The sequence below is a fragment of the Danio rerio genome, chromosome 24 (assembly GCF_052040795.2).
Source record: "Danio rerio strain M-AB ecotype USA chromosome 24, GRCz13ab, whole genome shotgun sequence".
Lineage (NCBI taxonomy): Eukaryota > Metazoa > Chordata > Actinopteri > Cypriniformes > Danionidae > Danio > Danio rerio.
The window spans coordinates 40,112,859-40,135,312 of record NC_141044.1 but is presented as its reverse complement, the minus strand read 5'-3'; the positions used below and the strand labels follow the sequence as shown (position 1 = coordinate 40,135,312).

The 22,454-nt window shown below is 37.0% G+C and overlaps 1 protein-coding gene across 2 annotated transcripts; it reads left to right on the top strand.

The window, feature by feature from the left end:
* Positions 1–204: 204 nt before the first annotated feature.
* Positions 205–22,282, top strand: kctd5b (potassium channel tetramerization domain containing 5b). 2 transcript variants are annotated; one of them, XM_087310170.1, is made up of 7 exons: positions 205–546; positions 8,018–8,126; positions 10,403–10,494; positions 13,450–13,545; positions 13,655–13,765; positions 16,782–16,907; positions 19,450–22,282. In XM_087310170.1, exons 1-7 carry the CDS (start codon positions 343–345, stop codon positions 19,477–19,479), a joined length of 768 nt encoding a protein of 255 aa, XP_087166296.1. In that variant the 5' UTR covers positions 205–342; the 3' UTR covers positions 19,480–22,282. The 2 variants fall into 2 exon arrangements, with proteins under 2 accessions (XP_087166296.1, XP_087166297.1); XM_087310171.1 differs by lacking the exon at positions 13,655–13,765.
* Positions 22,283–22,454: the final 172 nt, after the last annotated feature.

The following is a 22,454-nucleotide window of genomic DNA, read 5'->3' as shown; positions in this document are numbered from 1 at the left end:
AAAAGTAATGCCTTACTTTACCTGTTTTTAGCTAAAAACAATTTTAATAAAATCAATAGTTTGACTATTTACACCCAACGTTAGCCTACTAGAGAATGACTCCCAAATGTGTTTGGATGAGTCACTTAAAAAGCATCGGTTCAAATGAATGATTCGTTCATGGAATCACCAGAAATCTAACGAAAACGCGCTGAAGTATGGATTAGTAGCAGGAATGAACAGCACAGCCTGAGAGTGGATTCACTGTGTAGTGTCTGAAAAAACAAAAGTGCGGGGTGTTTCTGCTCTCCGTCAGTGCAGTGTGTTTCCCGTCACCCACTTCAGCGGAGCTCCGAGCACAGGATGGCGGAGACTCACGGCGGGATCTGCGGGCAGGAGTCCCGGCGAGCGGCTCCGGTTCAGACCTTTAACCACCGCTCCTCCAAATGGGTCCGTCTAAACGTCGGGGGAACGTATTTTCTGACCACCAGACAAACACTCTGCCGGGACCCAAAATCATTCCTGTTCCGACTGTGCCAAACGGAACCGGACCTCGATTCTGACAAGGTAATTAACCGTTATTACAGTTTATTTTACTTCACTTTTATCGTTCAACTGAGGAAAATAACCCAGTGTCTAAGCCAGACCACTTATTTATTTAGTTGATTTATAAGTTATTCATAAACAATGGGTGAAAAAAGTAGGTTAGAGAGAGCAGGAGTCTTAAAATAGATTTAATTTTCAGTTTTAGTATTAAGACTATACTGAGAGTATATGAAAATACTAATTAATTAAGTCTTATATTTATAAATCTTTCTGTCTCTGCCCTTCAAACCCTTTGTTTTTATTAAATGATATGTCCCCAGTGATTTTTAAAATATGATCACATAATAAGGCCTGCATTAATGTTGTTTGATATATACATAATTAAACATTCCTGAATGAAGATGTAGCATAATCCCATATTTTAATTTAATACAATTATTTTTAACTTACATCTTAGTTGCATATATTATGCAATGCTTTCTGATTAAAAGTCTAATTTTATGCTGAACCCAAAATGGGACATCTTGTTTTTGACCTACATGTCAGTTTAAAAGCTGAACAGAGATGATTTAAAAATAAATTGTTCAAATTTTTGACAATGTCATCATATAAATCCGTATATAAATACGTTTTTCAAATTTCACAGCTTCGAGGAGTTTGAAAATGGGTCATTAGTGCAGAGCTGTTATTGAGCTCCTCTTAATGCCCTTTTATTGTTGTATGGAGTTATTTGTATTGTTTCTATGGTAATTTGGGGGCCGTCCAGATGGTTGTTTTTGTCTGGAGTTGTTTTCCTGTCGGATGGACTCGAACAAACACACTTTTACCGTCCGCCGCACCCCCTCCTCTCCTCTCCCCATCCCAGAACAGGCTCTCTACTGTTCTCCTGCATGAGTCTTCAGCACCAACCGGCAGATTGTGGCCTGTTGTGAGTCTGTGGTGTCCCGGGATGGCATGTGGTGGACATCAGCTGCACATCTGCCCCAGTTCTACCCTGTAATCTGGACACAATCCCGCTTACGACACCTGAGCCGTGTCGGAGATCAGGGTGGAAGGTTACGCTGCATGCTGGAAACACCCGTCTTGAATTTTCAATGTCTTGTAGTAAACTCGAAGGCTTTATTCTGCAATAAATACTTTCAAGATGTACTTTAAATCACTTACTACATGCCACAAAGATAAAAAATTAGACACAAAATGTAATTTATTAACTTTTCACCTAAAGGTGCTGTATGCAAGTTTTGACTCTTCTTAAGCATAAAAAAACATGCTAACTGAACGTGCTTATCTAAAAAACAAGGCTAATGATTAGGCCCACACGGAATCTGCGCGCGCAGATTTCTGCAGATTTTTTGCCCATCATTAATTTTGTTTATTTACTTGAGTAAATGTGTAAATATTAATTTATTTAGTTTTTATTCAGTAATTTATTACTTTTTGTTTCATATATTAAGGTTTTAATTTTGATACTCCGCTGGATACTCCCAAAATAATTCAGCAGAATTCCGCAGATTTTTCGCAGAATTCCGCAGATTTTTCGCAGATTTTTCGCAGAATTCCGCAGATTTTTCGCAGATTTTTCGCAGAATTCCGCAGATTTTTCGCTGATTTTTCGCAGAATTCCGCAGATTTTTTGCCCATCATTAATTTTGTTTATTTACTTGAGTAAATGTGTAAATATTAATTTATTTAGTTTTTATTCAGTAATTTATTACTTTTTGTTTCATATATTAAGGTTTTAATTTTGATACTCCGCTGGATACTCCCAAAATAATTCCGCAGAAATCCGCAGATTTTTACTAAAATTCTCTGCAGAAATAGCAAAAAACATCCGCAGATTCCGTCTGGCCCTACTAATGGCCCATTCCTACCGGGCATCGTCAGCGTCAACGCTTTCCATTCACTTTGAATGGGTGACGTGACGTCAAGCGATGACGAACTACATTGTGGATCCGTCGGTGACGCTTCATTCAGTGGCGTTGCTCGCTGCAGAAGTTTGGACGTTCTCAACTTTTCAAGCGCTGCCAGAAGCGTCAGCCAGTCAGATGGCTTTATGCAAATACGCCAACTCAGACATTGGCTTATTGGTGACTAATTTCATTGACTAACGCTGATATGCAATTGCATCAGCCCAAACTTCAGACACGCCCTCTGTCAAATGTTGATGCTGAAGCCCTGTGTGAATCAGCCGTAATGTTGATTTTCTCCTTTGTGCATTACGTGTCAGAATGTTTGTCTTTGTTTTGGTCTCTATAACCAGCCCACTGCCAGTTTAGCTAATTCTATTTCAGCACTCCGGGTTGGCTCATCGGAAAACGCAGCGTATTTAATTTCAGTGCTAGAGGCTGCATCAATATATGTGGCTGTAGCCAAAAATGTGATCTCCAGAGGTGGTTTTCTATTAGCAATTAATTCAACTAGGGAATGGCGATATGGCAAAAATGATCATTATTTTTCACATTAAACAATCACTATATATATTTCAATAAAATTTAATAATGTTTCCAGATTTAGGAGTACCCCAACAATGACTGAAGCCACAAAAATTAGAGGGTCCATTAAACGGCACAACATATTTTCGGCCGATAAATTTTTCGGTGGCTGAAAACTCGGTACATCTCTAATACCAACACACGTTTAGATTCCTATTAATGCACATTTCTGCTGTGTGATTGGCTCTTACATCATTATAGAGTAAAAAGTACAGAGCTTATCATTGTTTTTGACATTAATTTTATTGCGATTCGATATAATATAATTTATCGACCGAGTCCTAAATACAACTATTACAAATGTTAACATTAGCTGAGCAGCTTACAATGTAAGGCTCCATCATCAGCCATGTTTGTTCCCGTTGATGTCGTAAATCTGGCAACCTGCGCATGCATCCAGTCATTGAGTGAAAAAACCCTCTTCAATGTTTTGAATTTGGACCGCAATACCTAGTTTAACCCCTATGTATCAATTCTACATACTGCACTATTAAGTTCGACAAACAAAAATGGTTCAATGCAGCCTACACTATCCTATTTATTTAGCAAGAGTCAAGAAGAGCGGCATTAAATGGGAGGAACATACCTTGGAATGTTGTGATTGACCAATCAGAATCAAGTATTCCAGAGTGATGCGGTAAGCGGTAAGATAAATAATCTTATGTCAAAAGGAAAAACAAGATTGTTTTGTTTACCCCATTGGCAGATGATTGGGTATATGCGGAGCTAGTGTTTCTTCCCATACTGATAATCTTTCAGTGAACGATTAATGTGACTTTTGTCCATTTTATACGGTTCCTTTTACAGCATCGATGTTGTAATGTAATTAAAATATAATCAGTTAAATAGACTTTGGCATTCATTTATTTGCTCAAGCGTAAAACGAGACAAAAAGCTGTTTACTCGCATGTGCCCATCAGAATTGGCAGGCTAGCGCAGAAGCTCCATTGCATATACTGGAGTAAAATAAATGCTTATATTATAAAGACATGGTGGGGAAAAATGTAATTTAATGCAGTGCTTCTTGTACAATCTGAGACCCACTTTATATCGGATATCACTCAGCTAGTGGAGATCAATGTTGGACTGCAATACCTAGTTCAACCACTATGTGCTAATCCTACATATGTTTTAATATTTTTCAATAATTAAGACTATTAAATTTAAAATAATATAACAATAATAATAATAGAAATATATTTTTATTGTGAGCATTTTCAATGGATAAAAAAGTTACAATATTAAGATTAAATATTTGTCTAAAATTATTACAATTTTTGTCTAATAAATGTTCTTAGTTTGCAAGGATTTTAATGTGTTTGATTTTACGAAAAAGTATGGTTTCAATTTTGAAAACCGAACAGAATTAAAATAAAGATGCTTTATTATAACTATAATAATTGTGTACTTGTAGTTGTTTATTAAATCTTACTATCTTATATTTAATTTTTTTTGTACTGCAAGGATAAAGCTTACGTTATATTATAGCGCAAAAGCGCTATAATATAGTCAACGCTATAGTCAAAAATTTACTGCAGTTCACTAAACAGCCACCGGTGTCACTAATAAGCTTTACAAATTCCACATAAAACCATACCTGCCAACATTTGACGTCTAAATTCAAGGAGAACGGGAAGGGGGATGTCTACTTTTGTCCACTACTACTGACATTTCTACCGAATCTCGCATCTACCACCTGCACAGAAATCTACAACGCAACTGGGTTGTAACGTATGTTGCCAGATTGAGTTAAACAATGCTTCGAGATTTGAATATATCGTCAATTGTGTGAGGTGTCAATTTAAGAAACCTGCTGGGTGAACACACTTGTTTATATGATTAGCAATGCTAAAGTCAGTTATTCTCCTGCGGAATATGCGTTCCGTGTCAGAACGTCTGTCCTTGTTTTGGTCTCTATAACCAGCCCACTGCCAGTTTAGCCAATTATATTTGAGCACTCCAGGTTGCCTTGGCTGAAAACACAGCATATTATTTCAGTCATGAAGGATGGGTTAATAAATGCGGCTGTAACCAAAAATGCGACCTCCAGAGGGCAGTAGCTGCCTCCGAAATGAGGTGGTTTTTAATTAGCAATAAATATGGAAAAATGTGGTTTAAGTTTTGAAAACCAAACAAACATTAAAACCAAACTTTAAATAATGTTGGATAATGTAGTTATATATGAAATTTTACTGTCTCATATTTGAACTTTTGTGTTTTGTACTGCAGTGATTTTCCTCACGGGATGTGTATTTTGTAAAATTGTTGACTGCAGTTCACTAAACAGCCACAGGTGTCGCTAATAAGTTTTACAAATTCAACATAAAGCCATACCTTGCAACATTCGAGGTCGAAATTCAGGGAGAACAGGAAGGGGGATGTCTACTGTGTTTACTAATACTGATGTTTCTACCGAATCCCGCATCTACCACCTGCACAGAAATCAACAGCACAACTGGGATCTAACGTATGTTGCCAGATTGAGTTAAACAATGCTTTGAGGTTTAAATATATCATCAATTGTGTCAGGTGATGAGCGTCAGATCTGGCAACATAGATAAAAAAACTCAATAGGTCCATACAAATTACAGGAGTTTCCTGAAAGAAATAACAAAACAGGAGGGTGGCGGGAAGATGGGTGTAAAAAAATATGTTGCCAGGTATGCATAAAACACACATTTAAACAATCTAATTTCACTCTTATAACAAATACAGCGCAGATGAGCGTCAGCATGGCATTGTTTGGTTCTCCTGCAGCTCGGGCCGTCTCACCTCCTCTCATCTCTCAAATCTCAGACGGTAATCTCAAAATAACCCTAATCCAGAATAATCCTGCTCTCTAGGGGCTTTAACCCTGTAAAGAGCAGGAGTCTCTAAGGCTCTGGGAAATCACTCCACGCCGTTTGTGCCCCAGATTTGATAAAAGGGTGATTTGAGTCTCTCTGTTCAGTTTTAGTCTGGTTGGGTTTCGTGTGTGTGTGTGTGTGTGTGTGTGAGAGAGAGTTTTTGGTGTGTATTTTTTATGAATGTGGCCTGTAAAGCCATTACAGAAGCAGTGGAAAGCTCATCAATGTTTAAAGTCACTTTCCTCTAATGGCTCTTTGCTCTTAGTGTTCGCTGCTCGCACGCAAAGCTGAGTAAGAAATAGCAAAATGTTTTTGGAGTAGAGATATGAACTATTTGATTTACTAACTGTTTGCCCTTTAAAGTGGGCTGCTTAAGAGTGTTTATACAACAGGATTACACTTCCTTTTCATTTTAATATAATATAATATACTGGGTGTCATGGTGGCGCAGTGGGTAGCATGATCGCCTTACACCAGGGGTCACCAATCTCGGTCCTGGAGGGCCGGTGTCCCTGCAGGGTTTGGCTCCAACTTGCCTCAACACTCCTGCCTGGATGTTTCAAGTATACCTAGTAAGAGCTTGATTAGCTTGTTCAGGTGTGTTTGATTAGGGTTGGAGCTAAAATCTGCTGGACACCGGCCCTCCTGGAACAAGTTTGGTGACCCCTGCCTTACAGCAAGAAGGTCGCTGGTTCGAGTCTCGGCTTAGCCTGTTGACATGTCTGTGTAGAGTTTGCATGTTCTTCCTGTGTTGGCATGGGTTTCTTCAGGGAGCTCCGGTTTCCCAAAACATATGCTGGATTAGTTGGTGGTTCATTCCACTGTGGCGACCTCAGATTAATAAAGGGACTAAGCTGAAAAGAAAATGAATAATAATAGTAATAAAAAAAAATACAAATAATACAAATTAAAATAAAAAAATATGTGTAGCACACAAATGTATAAATGTGGAGCACATCACTGGCTAATTGTACAATATATGCAAAAACAAACAAAGAAAACGTTAAGAAAAAAGAGTTATAATTAATTAAAATGTATTTAATTTATAATTATTTTTAAAAGTTAAATTAATATTTAATTAAAATATTTATTAATAATATTTGTATAACATTTGTTGGTGGTTCATTCCACTGTGGCGACCCCAGATAAATAAGAGACAAAGCTGAAGTAAAATTAATGTGTAATATAATATTCATTAATTTTCTTGTCGGCTTAGTCCCTTTATTAATCCGGGGTCGCCACAGTGGAATGAACCGTCAACTTATCTCGCACGTTTTGTACGCAGCGGATGCCCTTCCAGCTGCAACCCATTTCTGGGAAACATCCACAAACACTAATTCACACTCATATACTATGGACAATTTAGCCTAACCAATTCACCTGTACCGCATGTCTTTGGACTGTTGGGGAAACCAGAGCAACTGGAGGAAACCCAGGGAGAACATGCAAACTTTACACAGAAACGCCAACTGACCCCGCCGAGGCTCGAACCAGCGACCTTCTTGCTGACAGCACTACCTACTGCGCCACTGCATCGCCGTATTATATAATATAATAGTTGGCGGTTCATTCCACTATGGTGACCCTTGCTAAAGCCAAAGGAAAATGAATGATAGAATAGACATTATACATATGTTTTAGCAACATTTATTCAATTCTTAAAGTACGTTTCAGTAATTTGTCAGCTTAATAATGTACTGAATATTTTTAAGTGTAAAATGTAAGAAAAATTGAGTAGATCACAGTAAAGTTGTTGAAGTGTAGACTGGTATTCGTTACAGATTTACACCAAACTTTACGATATTTATTAATTCCTTCGGCTTAGTCCCTTTATTCATCAGGGGTCGCCACAGCGGAATGAACCACCAACTATTCCAGCATTTGTTTTACACAGCAGATGCTCTTCCAGCTGCAACCCAGTACTAAGAAACACCCATATACTCATGCATGTGTACTGTGGGGGAAACCGGAGCACCCTGAGGGAACCCCCGCCAACACAGGGAGAACATGCAAACTCCACATAGAAATGCCAACTGGCCCAGCCGGGACTTGAACCAGTGACCTTCTTATTGTGATGCGATCGTGCTACTCACTGCGCCACCGTGACACCCAAATCAATTTTCTCAGGACTAATAGTTTGTTCTTGAACTGCAGGATGAGTCCGGGGCGTATCTGATCGACAGAGACCCTGTGTATTTCGGCTCTGTGCTGAATTACCTAAGACACGGGAAACTGGTGCTCAATAAGAACCTCACGGAGGAGGGTACGACACATACACAGACATACACACACAAACACACACATACACTCAAACACAGGCACTCAAATACACACACCAACTGAACACACAAACATACACACAAACACGCATGCAAACAGACATACAAACATACATGAACACACACACACACGCAACCAAAAAAATACACTCAAACACACACTAACAGACACACACATACTCAACTCACACTCAAACACACTAACACACACATACACTCAAACACAGGCACTCAAATACACACACCAACTGAACACACAAACATACACACAAACACGCTGGCAGACATACAAACATACATGAACACACACGCACACACGCAACCAAAAAAATACACTCAAACACACACTAACAGACACACACATACTCAACTCACACTCAAACACACTAACACACACATACAAGCACACACATACACACAAACAAACACACAGAAAACGCAATCTCACACACAGATATACACACATACACACATTCAAACACATAGACACACAATCAGATACACACACGATCTCACAGACATACAAACACACATACACACAAAACACGGTGACAGATATACACACACACACACACACACACACACACACACACACACACACACACACACACACACACACACACACACACTCAAACACTGACATACAATTAGACACACACACATAATCTCACACACAGACATACAAACAGACAGATACGCACACACACACACAAACACACACAGATATTTAAACACACATAATCTTACACATAGACACAGATACAGGTACAGATACACAAACACACATAGACACAGACATAAAAACACACACAGATGCACACACATACAAACACACAAAACCAAAAAAAACCCTCAAACACACTAATAGACACACAGATATACACACATTCAAACACACATACTGTAGACACACATTCAGATACACACACAATCCCACAGACATACAAACACACATACACAAAAAACACAGTGACAGATACACACACACACACACACACACACTCAAATACACACACATACTCTCACACTCAAACACTGACATACAATTAGACACACACACATAATCTCACACACAGACATACAAACAAACAGACAAATACTCACACACACACACAAACACAGTCAAACAAACTCACACAAACACACACACAGACACAGATACAGGTACAGATACACAAACACACAGACACAGACATAAAAACACACACAGATGCACAAACACACATACACACACATACACACACACACAAAACTAAAACAATACACTTAAACACACTAATAGACACACACATACTCAACTCACACTCAAACACACTAACACACACATATACACACAAACAAACACACAGAAAACGCAATCTCACACACAGATATACACACATTCACACATTCAAACACACATACTGTAGACACACATTCAGATACACACACAATCTCACAGACATACAAACACACATACACACAAAACACAGTGACAGATATACACACACGCACACACACACTCAAAAACACACACACATACTCTCACACTCAAACACTGACATACAATTAGACACACACACATAATCCCACACACAGATATACACAGACAAACAAACAAAGACAGATACTCACACACACACACACAGAGACACACAGACTTTCAAACACACATAATCTTACACACAGACACAGATACAGGTAGAGATACACAAACACACACAAACACACTCTTAATCTCACCCGAACACACACACAGACATACAAAAGCACAGAGAGAGATATATACACACACACATTCTCACACACACAGACATAAAAACAAACACACTTACACACACACAGTCACAGATACAGAATACAGAAACACAAACATGCATAGACACAGACATAAAAACATACACAGATGCACAAACACACATACACACACAAAAACACACACACAAAACCAAAAAAATACACTCAAACACACACTAACAGACACACACATACTCAACTTGCACTCAAACACACTAACACACACACATACAAGCACACAAACACACACAGTCATTTAAACGCACATGCACACACATAATCTTACACACAGTCACAGATACACAAACACACATAGACACAGACATAAAAACACACACACACAGACATACAAAAGCACAGAGATACATACACACGCATATTCTCAAACACACAGACATAAAAAACACACACATGCAAACACACACAGAGACTGTGACTAAAGCATCGAATCTGTCCTCGATGTGTGTGTGTGTGTGTCCATCAGGAGCTCTTGAAGAGGCCGAGTTCTACAACATCACCTCACTAATAAAACTGATCAAGGAGAAAATCATCGAAAGAGACGCCAAGAGCACACACGTAAGAGAGCGTCAACACAACGCTGGGACCAATATTTTAATACTACTTACATAGGTCACGTTTGAGCATGTTTGTATAGAGTGGCCTCCAATGATTTTTCAGCATTTAAAGCTTCAGTACGCCAATTTGGCCACTAGAGGGTGTGTATTCACAACAAACAAAGGTGTAGTTTCATGACTGAGTGTGGAATCGTGGAAGTTGTGGTCTTCATTACATCCCATTACAGTTTTTTTTTATTATTTTGCCACAAATTTCAAAACCCTGATGTCAATATTCAAAACTCTAGACGCAAAACTCAAAACTTTGACAGGAATAGTGAAAAGCTCCGCCAGAGCGCGTCTGAAGCTCATATGCAAGTTTGTTTTACAGTCTATGGCAGAAACACCATTGAGCCTCGTGAGATCCTCCTTTTTGGGCGCGCGTCTGTTATAACACACTCACAGGACATTCATTTGGACAACTATGTAGATATATCAAATAGTTTACACCAGGGGTCACCAACATGTTGACATGAGTTGCCCACGGGCCTGTTCTGAAAATAGCTCACCATAGCACCACATATGAGTAAGCTGCATCTAATATTTTTATAGGTATTCTTTTTAAATCACACTTGAATTTGTGTAAATTTGAAAATTACTTTAAGTTATATTTAAAAAAAAAAAACTTTAAAAACTATTTCATACGGAAGCGTAGAGCTGCCACCCAGGTAAAAAAAAATCTGAGCTTTTGATATTATATTGTAAGAACGTGATAATTATATTGTACAAACGTGATATTATATTGTAAGAACATGAAAAGTATATTGTACAAACGTGATATTATATTGTAAGAACATGAAAAGTATATTGTACAAACGTGATATTATATTGTAAGAACGTGATATTATATTGTAAGAACGTGAAAAGTATGTTGTACAAACGTGATATTATATTGTAAGAACGTGAAAAGTATATTGTACAAACGTGATATTATATTGTAAGAACGTGAAAAGTATATTGTACAAACGTGATATTATATTGTAAGAACGTGATATTATATTGTAAGAACGTGAAAAGTATATTGTACAAACGTGATATTATATTGTAAGAACGTGATATTATATTGTAAGAACGTGAAAAGTATATTGTACAAACGTGATATTATATTGTAAGAACGTGATATTATATTGTAAGAACGTGAAAAGTATATTGTACAAACGTGATATTATATTGTAAGAACGTGAAAAGTATATTGTACAAACGTGATATTATATTGTAAGAACGTGATATTATATTGTAAGAACGTGAAAAGTATATTGTACAAACGTGATATTATATTGTAAGAACATGAAAAGTATATTGTACAAACGTGATATTATATTGTAAGAACGTGATATTATATTGTAAGAACGTGAAAAGTATATTGTACAAACGTGATATTATATTGTACAAACGTGATATTATATTGTAAGAACGTGATATTATATTGTAAGAACGTGAAAAGTATATTGTACAAACGTGATATTATATTGTAAGAACATGAAAAGTATATTGTACAAACGTGATATTATATTGTAAGAACGTGATATTATATTGTAAGAACGTGAAAAGTATATTGTACAAACGTGATATTATATTGTAAGAACGTGAAAAGTATATTGTACAAACGTGATATTATATTGTAAGAACGTGAAAAGTATATTGTACAAACGTGATAAAGCCAGCCTGATCTCACGAGAAAACGTAAGTATTTTACGTTTTGGCAGTTTAGTGGCTAATTCGTACGAATTCGTACGAGTTCAGTCGTAAGAAAATGTACGATTTTAAAAAGGAGGCGTGGCACCTAACCCCACCCCTAAACCCAACCGTCATTGGGGGATACGCAAATCGTACTAAAATGTACGAATTAGATCGTACGAATTTGTACGAATTAGCCACTAAATGAAAAAGTTACGAATTGCCGTGAGATTGTGTTGGATAAAGCTCAGATTTTTTTTTACCTGGGTGGCAGCTCTACGCTTCCGTGATTTCAGACAAATGAAGTGTTGCATATTGATATTTATCTGACTTGTTAAATCATTGTTGACAACTACTTTGAGAAATCATTAACATGATCAATGTCTTCACACAGATAAATATAAATAATTATTACTAATAACATATAATTAAAAGTAAGTTAAGTAAAATGTGATATTTAATGACTGGTAGCCCTTCACACTAATCGGTACCCAAGAAGTAGCTCTCAGTTTCCAAAAGGTTGGTGACCCCTGGTTTACACAATAATACACAAAGAGAGACTTTCACTTCAGCCATAGTTTGTAAACGAACAGACTGACGTGTACTAGTTGCAGACGCGATCATGAGGCGGTTTATGCGCCGAGTTTGAAGTAATCACTCAAAGAACAGGAGAAAGTGCATTATTTCGATCATTTTAATATAGCGTAGTACTTATGAAATGCAAAAATTATAGTATAATTGTGAGAGTTCATTTTAATCTCTGCATTAGATTAGTCAGAACTGAAAATCTGCAAATCTGGAGTTTATCTAACAAAATAACTTACAATAACGGTCCATAAACAAGTACACCCACATTTATGTTATAGAAAATTATTAAATACAAATTTACAAAAGAGGAAAAATCAAGAGAAGCGAAGAAAACAGAAAAATTAAACTGAAGTTTTGTAGGTTGTCATTTTTTTTGCATTGTTTTGCTTGAATTTAATAGTATTATCTTTCAATTTCTAAATATGTTTGGTGACTAAAATATTTTTTTTATAAATATATCTGTTTAATAAATCTGTTTTGTTTAAATGCACCAAAATACACTGCTTATATTCAGTGAGAATTGGAGAAAAATATTCATTTTCAAAATGGGGTGTACTCATATATGCTGAGCACTGTATAGTATTATATATATAGTAAAATCATTTGCATTTGAATTAAAGCTTTGCTAATTTGTGCATCTCTTTGTGTTCAGACGCCAGTCAAGCATGTGTACCGAGTGCTGCAGTGTCAAGAAGAAGAGCTGACGCAGATGGTCTCCACCATGTCGGACGGGTGGAAGTTCGAGCAGGTAAATCGCACCCGCATCACTTCCACCGCTCATTCCAGCTCCACAACAATCAGACTCGCCTGCGCTCTGTGATGCAGGCCCCGCCTCACGCTCTGATTGGTTGTTGCAGCTTGTCAGTGTAGGTTATGGGCGGGCCCAGAAGTCAGAGTTTTTCCTGATTGTGTCTCGGGAGGTGAAGGGGGAGGAGTCAAGCCAAACTCACCCCGCCCACAGTGGAGAGGTGTGTCCAAACATCCGCTGTCCTCCCACTAACCTGCATGATTGATGCCAGTGCTCACAGTGCTTCCGTCCTGCATGTTTATAAGTGTGTGTTTTTGTTTGTTTCGAAGGCAGAGTCTGCATTGTGTTCACAAGCATGTCGTGCGCATGTTGTATGTGTGTAAGGTGAGACACCCCAGGGTAAAAATCAGAGTCAGAAATTAGCTTTTGCATTAATGGGGTCATTTCTGATCAAAAACAAATCCGATATAATGTTTGCAAATTGAAATGAAATACGGCAAATGTACACTTTTTGGGGGATTTTTAATATTTAATTTTAGTAGTGAGAGTTAGTTAATTTATGCAGGGGCATTTTTAACTTTAAATCATGTGCCGATCACAATGAACGTGCTTTTCTGTTCTGAGAATTTGACTTTTTTTTCTTGACAAGAAAGAAAGAAGTGTGCTGCGCATTTTTTGTTGCTAGGCAATGACTGAGTCAGCTGCGTATTGTGCGCGAGCGCTGCTCTTGACATTGTTATAATTGTAATATTGTGATATTCAGGATTTGTAAAGTCATACAGCTCGGGAAAACTCAAAACACCGACCGTTAGTCCCTCCTCCATTTTTAAAAGTTTCTGTAGTTGTCTTCACAACACAAATACTGCTGTAACCTCAACGGAAACCCCGCCTCTGCTTTTGTTTGATTGGAGAATGAAAAAAGACGCGTCTGACATAGAGTCCTTTTTCAGAGCTAAACAGCAAAAATGCAAGGCGCAGCAGGCGGTTAAAATGTAAGCGCTCAAAACGATCACAACCATGCAAAAACAAGCAGCTCTCACTCAAAAAGTGCGTTTGATGTGATCAGGCATTCAGGCGCCATTTTTTGCCACAAATCAGCAGAATTTGCAATTACTTTTGTCATTTTGTTTATCATGTTTATTTAATGATTTCATTTGACTTGTGGAGTGTTACAGTCAAATATATATTTATAAATATTTAATTTAAACATTTAAGTATTCAAATGACACATTATTCAGTGAAATATCCTCCCATAACAAAAATTTTAATAAATAAATATATATATATATATATATATACATATATATATATATATACACACACACACACACACACACTCACCGGCCACTTTATTAGGTATACCTTACTAGTACCAGGTCGTACCCCCTTTTGCCTTCAGAACTGCCTTAATCCTTCGTGGCATAGATTTAAAAAGGTACTGGAAATATTCCTCAGAGATTTTGCTCCATATTGACATGATAGCATCACACAGTTGCTGCAGATTTGTCGGCTGCACATGCATGATGTGAATCTGTTCCACCACATCCCAAAGGTGCTCTTTTGGATTGAGCTCTGGTGACTGTGGAGGCCATTTGAGTACAGTGAGCTCATTGTCATGTTCAGGAAACCAGTCTGAGATGATTCATGCTTTATGACATGATGTGTTATCCTGCTGTAAGTAGCCATCAGAAGATGGAGACACTGTGGTCATAAAGGGATGGACATGGTCAGCAACAATACTCAGGTAGGCTGTGGTGTTGACACGATGCTTAATTGGTACTAATGGGCCCAAAGTGTGCCAAGAAAATATCCCCCACACCATCACACCACCACCACCAGCCTGAACCGTTGATACAAGGCAGGTCTTCAGCTGCTGTAGCCCATCCTCCTCAAGGTTGGACATGTTGTGTGTTCAGAGATGCTCTACTCGGTTGTAACGAGTGCCTATTTGAGTAACTGTTGCCTTTCTATCAGCTGGAACCAGTGTGGCCATTCTCCTCTGACCTTAGGCATCAACAGGGCATTTGCGCCCACATAACTACCGCTCACTGGATATTTCCTCTGTTTCAGACTATTCTCTGTGAACCCTAAAGATGGTTGTGCGTGAAAATCCCAGTAGATCAGCAGTTTCTGAAATACTCAGACAGCCCGTCTGGCACCAACAACCATGCCACGTTCAAAGTCACTTAAATCCTCTTTCTTCCCCATTCTGATGCTCGGTTTGAACTGCAGCAGATCGTCTTGACCATGTCTACATGCCTAAATGCATTAAGTCGCTGCCATGTGATTGGCTGACTAGAAATTTGCATTAACGAGCAGTTGGACTGGTGTACCTAATAAAGTTAGTGTGTGTGTGGGTGTGTATATATATATATATATATATATATATATATATATATATATATATATATATATATATATATATATATATAAACATATATACGTATGTACATTATAGTTTTATGTATATTAAAAATTCTAATACTTTGCATGGTTGTTTCCATGAGTTTGGATTTATTAAGATTTTAATAATGAAAGTAATTGATATTTTTGTTTAGTAAAAATGCAGTACATTCATCAACATTTATAGAATCGCTAAATTGCTAAATACAAAATATTTTTATTACAGGTGAAAAACAACTAAAGCTAATAAATTAAACATTATACCTAATAGATAATATATCTGTTTTTCTGTTGAACACACAAGAAGATGTTTCGAAGAAAGCTGAAAGCCAATGAAGTCAATGTTCCATAGTATGAAAAGCAAACACTATGGAAGTCAATGGTAGCGATTTGGATATTTTCTTTTCCATTATTTTATGAAAATCTCAAAACTGCATGCAAAAATGCCTGTAGTGTCTTGCCTTAAGGATTACTCGTCCAGAAATATGAACCCTGTCCTCACTGTCCACACCCTCATGTCTGTCCAAAACATGCACGGCATTTCCACAGTAAAACATGCCTTCAAACTCACACTGTTAAACTGAATAATGCCAAATGATGTCGTCAAAGCTCCTCAAAGCATCATAAATGCAGAAATCCCAATTCAGTCACTCGCAAACCAACTTATTCTCATTCATATTTTAAGCCTATCGATCGAGCGACTCATGACATCATTGCATTTTTGGGTGGACTCTAGTGTTAATTATTCAGTCTGGATGCATTTTAAATGAGGATGCATTTTATTTAGCCGCTAATCCGCTGTTTCCTGTGTGTTGTTGGTGTTTTTTGTGTAGCTGGTCAGCATCGGGTCGTCCTATAACTATGGTAATGAGGATCAGGCCGAGTTCCTGTGTGTCGTTTCTAAAGAGCTGCACAACCAGTCGTACATGAGCAGCTCTCAGCCCAGTGAGAAAGCCAAGGTAAGCATGAGTGTGTGTGTGCGTGGACTTGTTTTTATATCCCAGTGGAGACTTCAAGTACACATGAAATCAAAACTAACCATATTGATTTTGTTAGCTCACATTGCTAGTCTTGTGGTGAACAATTCATCTGTGTGTGTGTGAGTAAGAAAAACTCAAATGTTTGCTCTTGTAATCTTTAATTGAAATCTGAAAATACACTTCCTGTTTGTTTTCGGTTCAATTCTCAGATTAGGCCTGTCTGAGGTATTGGGCGTGGCTATCATACTTAACCACGCCCCCTCCAGCTGCCAGTTTAGACAACACACAGAAATGGAGAGGAGGAGGAGTCTGTTAAGTTGTAATAATGAAACCCAAACCCTTTTTTCACGATCTTTCTGAATGAAATGCCTACTTTACTACATCCAATCAGCTCGCAGACGACAAAAACAAGCCACGCCCACTGTTTTCTCATTTAATATTCCGTTTCTCTAGGAACTGCATCACAATATATAACAAAAATGGTTGCAGCTTCCGGTTGCAGACTTTAAACATGAAGGCACACAGACTCATGGGGACTCATGGGAACCAAAATTGAGGTCTTTATGGGTAAACATGCTTATAAATCACACAGAATAAAACATTATGAAAATATAAAAATGCTGATTGTTTCCTTTGAGGGTTGGGTTTAGGGGTAGGGGAATATACAGTTTGTATTATAGACACATTCATTCAATTATTTTCCTTCAGCTTAGTCCTTTATTTATTACACAGTGGAATGAACCGCCAACTATTTCAGCATATGTTTTATGCGGCGGATACCCTTCTAGCTCATACACTCATACAACATAGCCAAATTCATTCATTCATTCATTCATTTTCTTGTCGGCTTAGTCCCTTTACTAATCCGGGGTCGCCACAGCGGAATGAACCACCAACTTATCCAGCACGTTTTTACGCAGCGGGTGCCCTTCCAGCCGCAACCCATCTCTGGGAAACATCCACACACACTTATTCACACACACACACTCATACACTACGGACAATTTAGCCTACCCAATTCACCTGTACCGCATGTCATTGGACTGTGGGGGAAACCGGAGCACCCGGAGGAAACCCACGCCAACAACAAGTTCCTGTGTGTGTGCAGATGCACTGTTAGCACACTTCTGACTGACTTATTTCAGTCTACACGTTTTTAAAAATAGCATGCTGACCTTTTTCTGTTGGTCACATGTTATGTTCCTATGTTTCGCGCACTAGTCATTCTAGAAATTACAGATTTTTTTTTAAATATAGGAACTTTATATGTAGATTTTAAAAATATGTACAGTCTTAATAACTAATTTCTTTTGTCTTTAATAATAATATTTTTCTAGTTATTTTGTAAGATACTAGTATTCAGTTTAAGGTGCAATTTAAAGGCCTAACCAGGTTAATTAGGTTAAAAAATCAAGTTAAGAGCTTTGTTCCGTAGACAGGTAAAAAAAACAATTTCTAATAATATTGACCATATAAAATATTAAAATATTGATATTCTCTCTCTCCCTCTCTCTCAAAATATATATATACACTTAGAGAGAGAGAGTAAAAGTTGCAATCAGAATTATTAGCCGCCCTGTTTATATGTTAATAACTCATCTCTAATAACGGATTTATTTTATCTTTGCCATGATGACAGTAAATAATATTTGACTAGATATTTTTAAGCTAGATATTAGCTTAAAGTGACATTTAAATGCTTAACTAGGGTGTTTAGGTTATTCTAGCCGAAATAAAACAAATAAGACTTTCTCCAGAAGAAAAAATATTATCAGATATACTGTGAAAATTTCCTTGCTCTGTTAAACATCATTTGGGAAATATTTAAAAAGGAAAAAAAATCTAAGGGGGTTTAATAATTTTGACTTTAACTGTGTGTTTTTTTTTATATGTAGATATACAGAATATATATATATATATATATATATATATATATATATATATATATATATATATATATATATATATATATATATATATATTTACTTATATATATATATATATATAATTATAATTTATCCTTGTGTATAGCATATTCAAAATTCACATTCTATGCACAGTTGTTTAGATGAGTTTTAGGGTCGTAATTTAATTTAGTTTTGTGTTATTTTATTTCATATCATTTTTATTTTAAATGTATTTAATTTTGAACTTTAATTTTTTTCTTTTTTTCTTTTCTTTTATTATTTTTCTTGTGAATTGTTGTGAACTCATGCCTGTACAGCACTTTGAACACTTGTTGTTTCCTTAAAAGTGCTTTATAAACTTTGATTGATTGATTGATTGATTGATTGATCCTGAACTTTTCTGATTTTGACTGTAATGTAATGATGTGCACCTTTTGTGAAACTGCTTTGGAATGATAATTGTTATTAAAAAAAAAGTGATACACAAGTTAACTTCAATTGAAATAATTAAACTAAATTAAATCCAATGATTGAGTGATTGATATTGAAGATGCAAAATGTACCCGCATCTCTATTCTGAAAATCTCCCATAAACCCTCTGCTGTTTCCCTCAGATTCTGCAGGAGCGCGGCTCTAGAATATGATCATCTGTGTTTTTGAGGCATATCAGTTGTTTCTCTATGAGCTTATTCTTCTCACGCCTTGAGCACCGGATACCAGAAGAGCACCAGAAGAGCCGATTCGCAGTCCCAACCGTGCCTGAGGACACACAAGCGGATTCTCGGCTCAGGATCGGGACTAAAGTAAACCTCAGGGATCATCGGGACACTGCACTGAGTCACAGCTCACTCCTTCAGCAGTCAGTAGAATCAGCATATATGCTCTGCACATACAACAGTGGGATCCCCATACAGAAATCTGATGTACAGTCACCGCCACTTCATTAGGTACACCTTACTAGTATCGGGTTGGAACAAGCTCGAATCCTTCTTGTCTGACCTCTAGCAATTGCGCCCACAGAACTGCCACTCACTGAATATTTTCCCTTTACTGGACCATTCTCTGTAAACCCTAGAGATGGTTGTGCGTGGAAATCCCAGTAGATCAGCAGTTTCTGAAATACTCAGACAGCCCGTGTGGCACCAACAACCATGCCATGTTCATAGTCACTTAAATCCCTTTTCTTCCCCATTCTGATGCTCAGTTTGAACTGCAATAGATCGTCTTGACCATGTCCACATGCCTAAATGCATTGAGTTGCTGCCATGTGATTGGCTGATTAGAAATTTGCGTTGACAAGCAGTCGAACAGGTGTACCTAATAAAGTGGCCGGTGAGCTTATATACAAATTCCAAAACAATTCACAACACGGTTGCATTTGGTAAAGGGATAGTTCACCCAGAAATTACAATATACTCAGTATTTACTCTCCCTCAAGTGGTTATGAAATGTTTCTTTATTTCGTTGAACACAAAAGAAGATATTTTGAAGAATGCTGAAAACCGGTAACCATAGACTTTCCATAGTAGGCAAAACAAATACTATGGAGGTCAATGGCTACTAGATTCTGACATTTTTGTGTTCAACAGTATAAATAAATGCATAAAGAGTTAAGGGTAAGTAAATTATAGCAGATTTTTGTTATTTTTGGGTGAACTATCCCTTTAATGTAAGTTAATGTATTTACTAACATGAACAAACAATGAATAATACTTTTATTACAGTATTTTTCATCTTTTTTTTGGTTATAAAATGTGGATTTTACTAATGCATTAGTAAGTGTTGCATTATGATTATAAAGTGCTGTGCAAGTATTGTTCATTATTAGTTCATAATAGTAAATGCACTAATGAAACCTTATTATAGCTTCATATATGACACACAAGCTCAAATATGAATTTTACATAGATCAAATATGTGATTTAAGGAACATTAAATATTGCAAACATGGCCGCTTACATATATACACCACCTGATGACAAAAGTCTTGTTGTCGATCCTAGCTGTAGGAGCTGTAAATAATAACTTGACTTCTAGTTGAACATTTGGAAAAGTGGCAGAAGGTTGATTTTTCCCATGAATCATCTGTTGAGCTGCATCCCAATCATCACAAATACTGCAGAGGACCTACTGGAACCAGCATGGACTCAAGATTCTCATAGAAATCAGTCAAGTTTGGTTAAGGAAAAATCATGGTTTGGGGTTAAATTTCAATATGGGGGCGTGCGAGAGATCTGCAGAGTGGATGGCAACATCAACAGCCTGAGGTATCAAGACATTTGTGCTGCAGGAGAGGGCAAATTCTCCAGCAGGATAGCGCTCCTCATACTTCAGCCTCCACATCAAAGCTCCTGAAAGCAAAGAAGATGCTCCAGGATTGGCCAGCCAAGTCACCAGACATGAACATTATTGAGCATGTCTGGGGTAAGATGAAGGAGGAGGCATTGAAGATGAATCCAAAGAGTCTTGATGAACTCTGGGAGTCCTGCAGGAACGCTTTATTTGCTGTTCCAGATGACTTTATTAATCAGTGATTTGAGTCAGTGCAGAGATGTATGGATGCAGTCCTCCAAGCTCATGATGGAGTCAGACACAATATTCATTCTGTCTCCACTGCAGCAGGACTTTATATTCTATACTGGACATTATTTCTGTTCAATGACAAGACTTTTGTCTAAGCAAAGTTAGACCTTAGTGTCCTGATTAAATCATTACAAATCAAGACATGATCATATTTGATTTTTGGTAAAATAAGCGTAATCTAGAGGCCTTTGACAAATCAAGTTATTATTTGTTGTTCCTAAAGCTTTTATAGGACTGGACTTTTGTCATGTAGTGTATATATATATTGTACATATATGCTCAAATATATGAAATACACATATATCACCATATCATTCAACAATAATTCAAAACTACAACGTTCATTTGTTCTAAACCTCACTTAGCCTTTTAAAGGCTGAATAAAAGTTTTCATTTCTTTCTAAACTTCTCGCTGACACCAGGATTTTAAACGAAACACATTTTACGGTATGTTTTTTACTCCTTTTTAATGTGAAAAATATTGCTTTTGCACTACTATTGCGCTGTGATTATTATTATTATTATTATCATCACACAAGTGATTTTTCAGTAAATGCACTCGTCATTTAGAAATGTGTATTTTATTACTGCTGTACTGTCGGCTGGACTTTAAAGGGAAGCAGTTTTTTTCTGTCAGGAGTAGAGACAGGATTGAGGAAGCATTAAATCACCGTCTCTGACTTTGCACATTTTGATATAAACACTATTAGGCCTACATGTTATATATAAGGTAAGGCTGTGTGCGTTTATATGTATTTTTGAAAATGTTAACAAGATCTCACATCACTAATGCAGCTGAATGTAGCAGCACACACACCCACACACACACACACTTTTAAGATATAAATGCCTTTTTAACAAATAGCTGGGTGTCTGTGAGCTTTTTTACTGTCATCTTGGAGAAATTTAGCTAAAAATAAGATTTGATATTTTGTAATAATATTTTTATTAATTTATTATTCCTTTATGCATTTTTATATTTTAAAAAGAAATTGTTTTAATAAATAAATAGTTATAAATAGGGCAAACAGTGGCT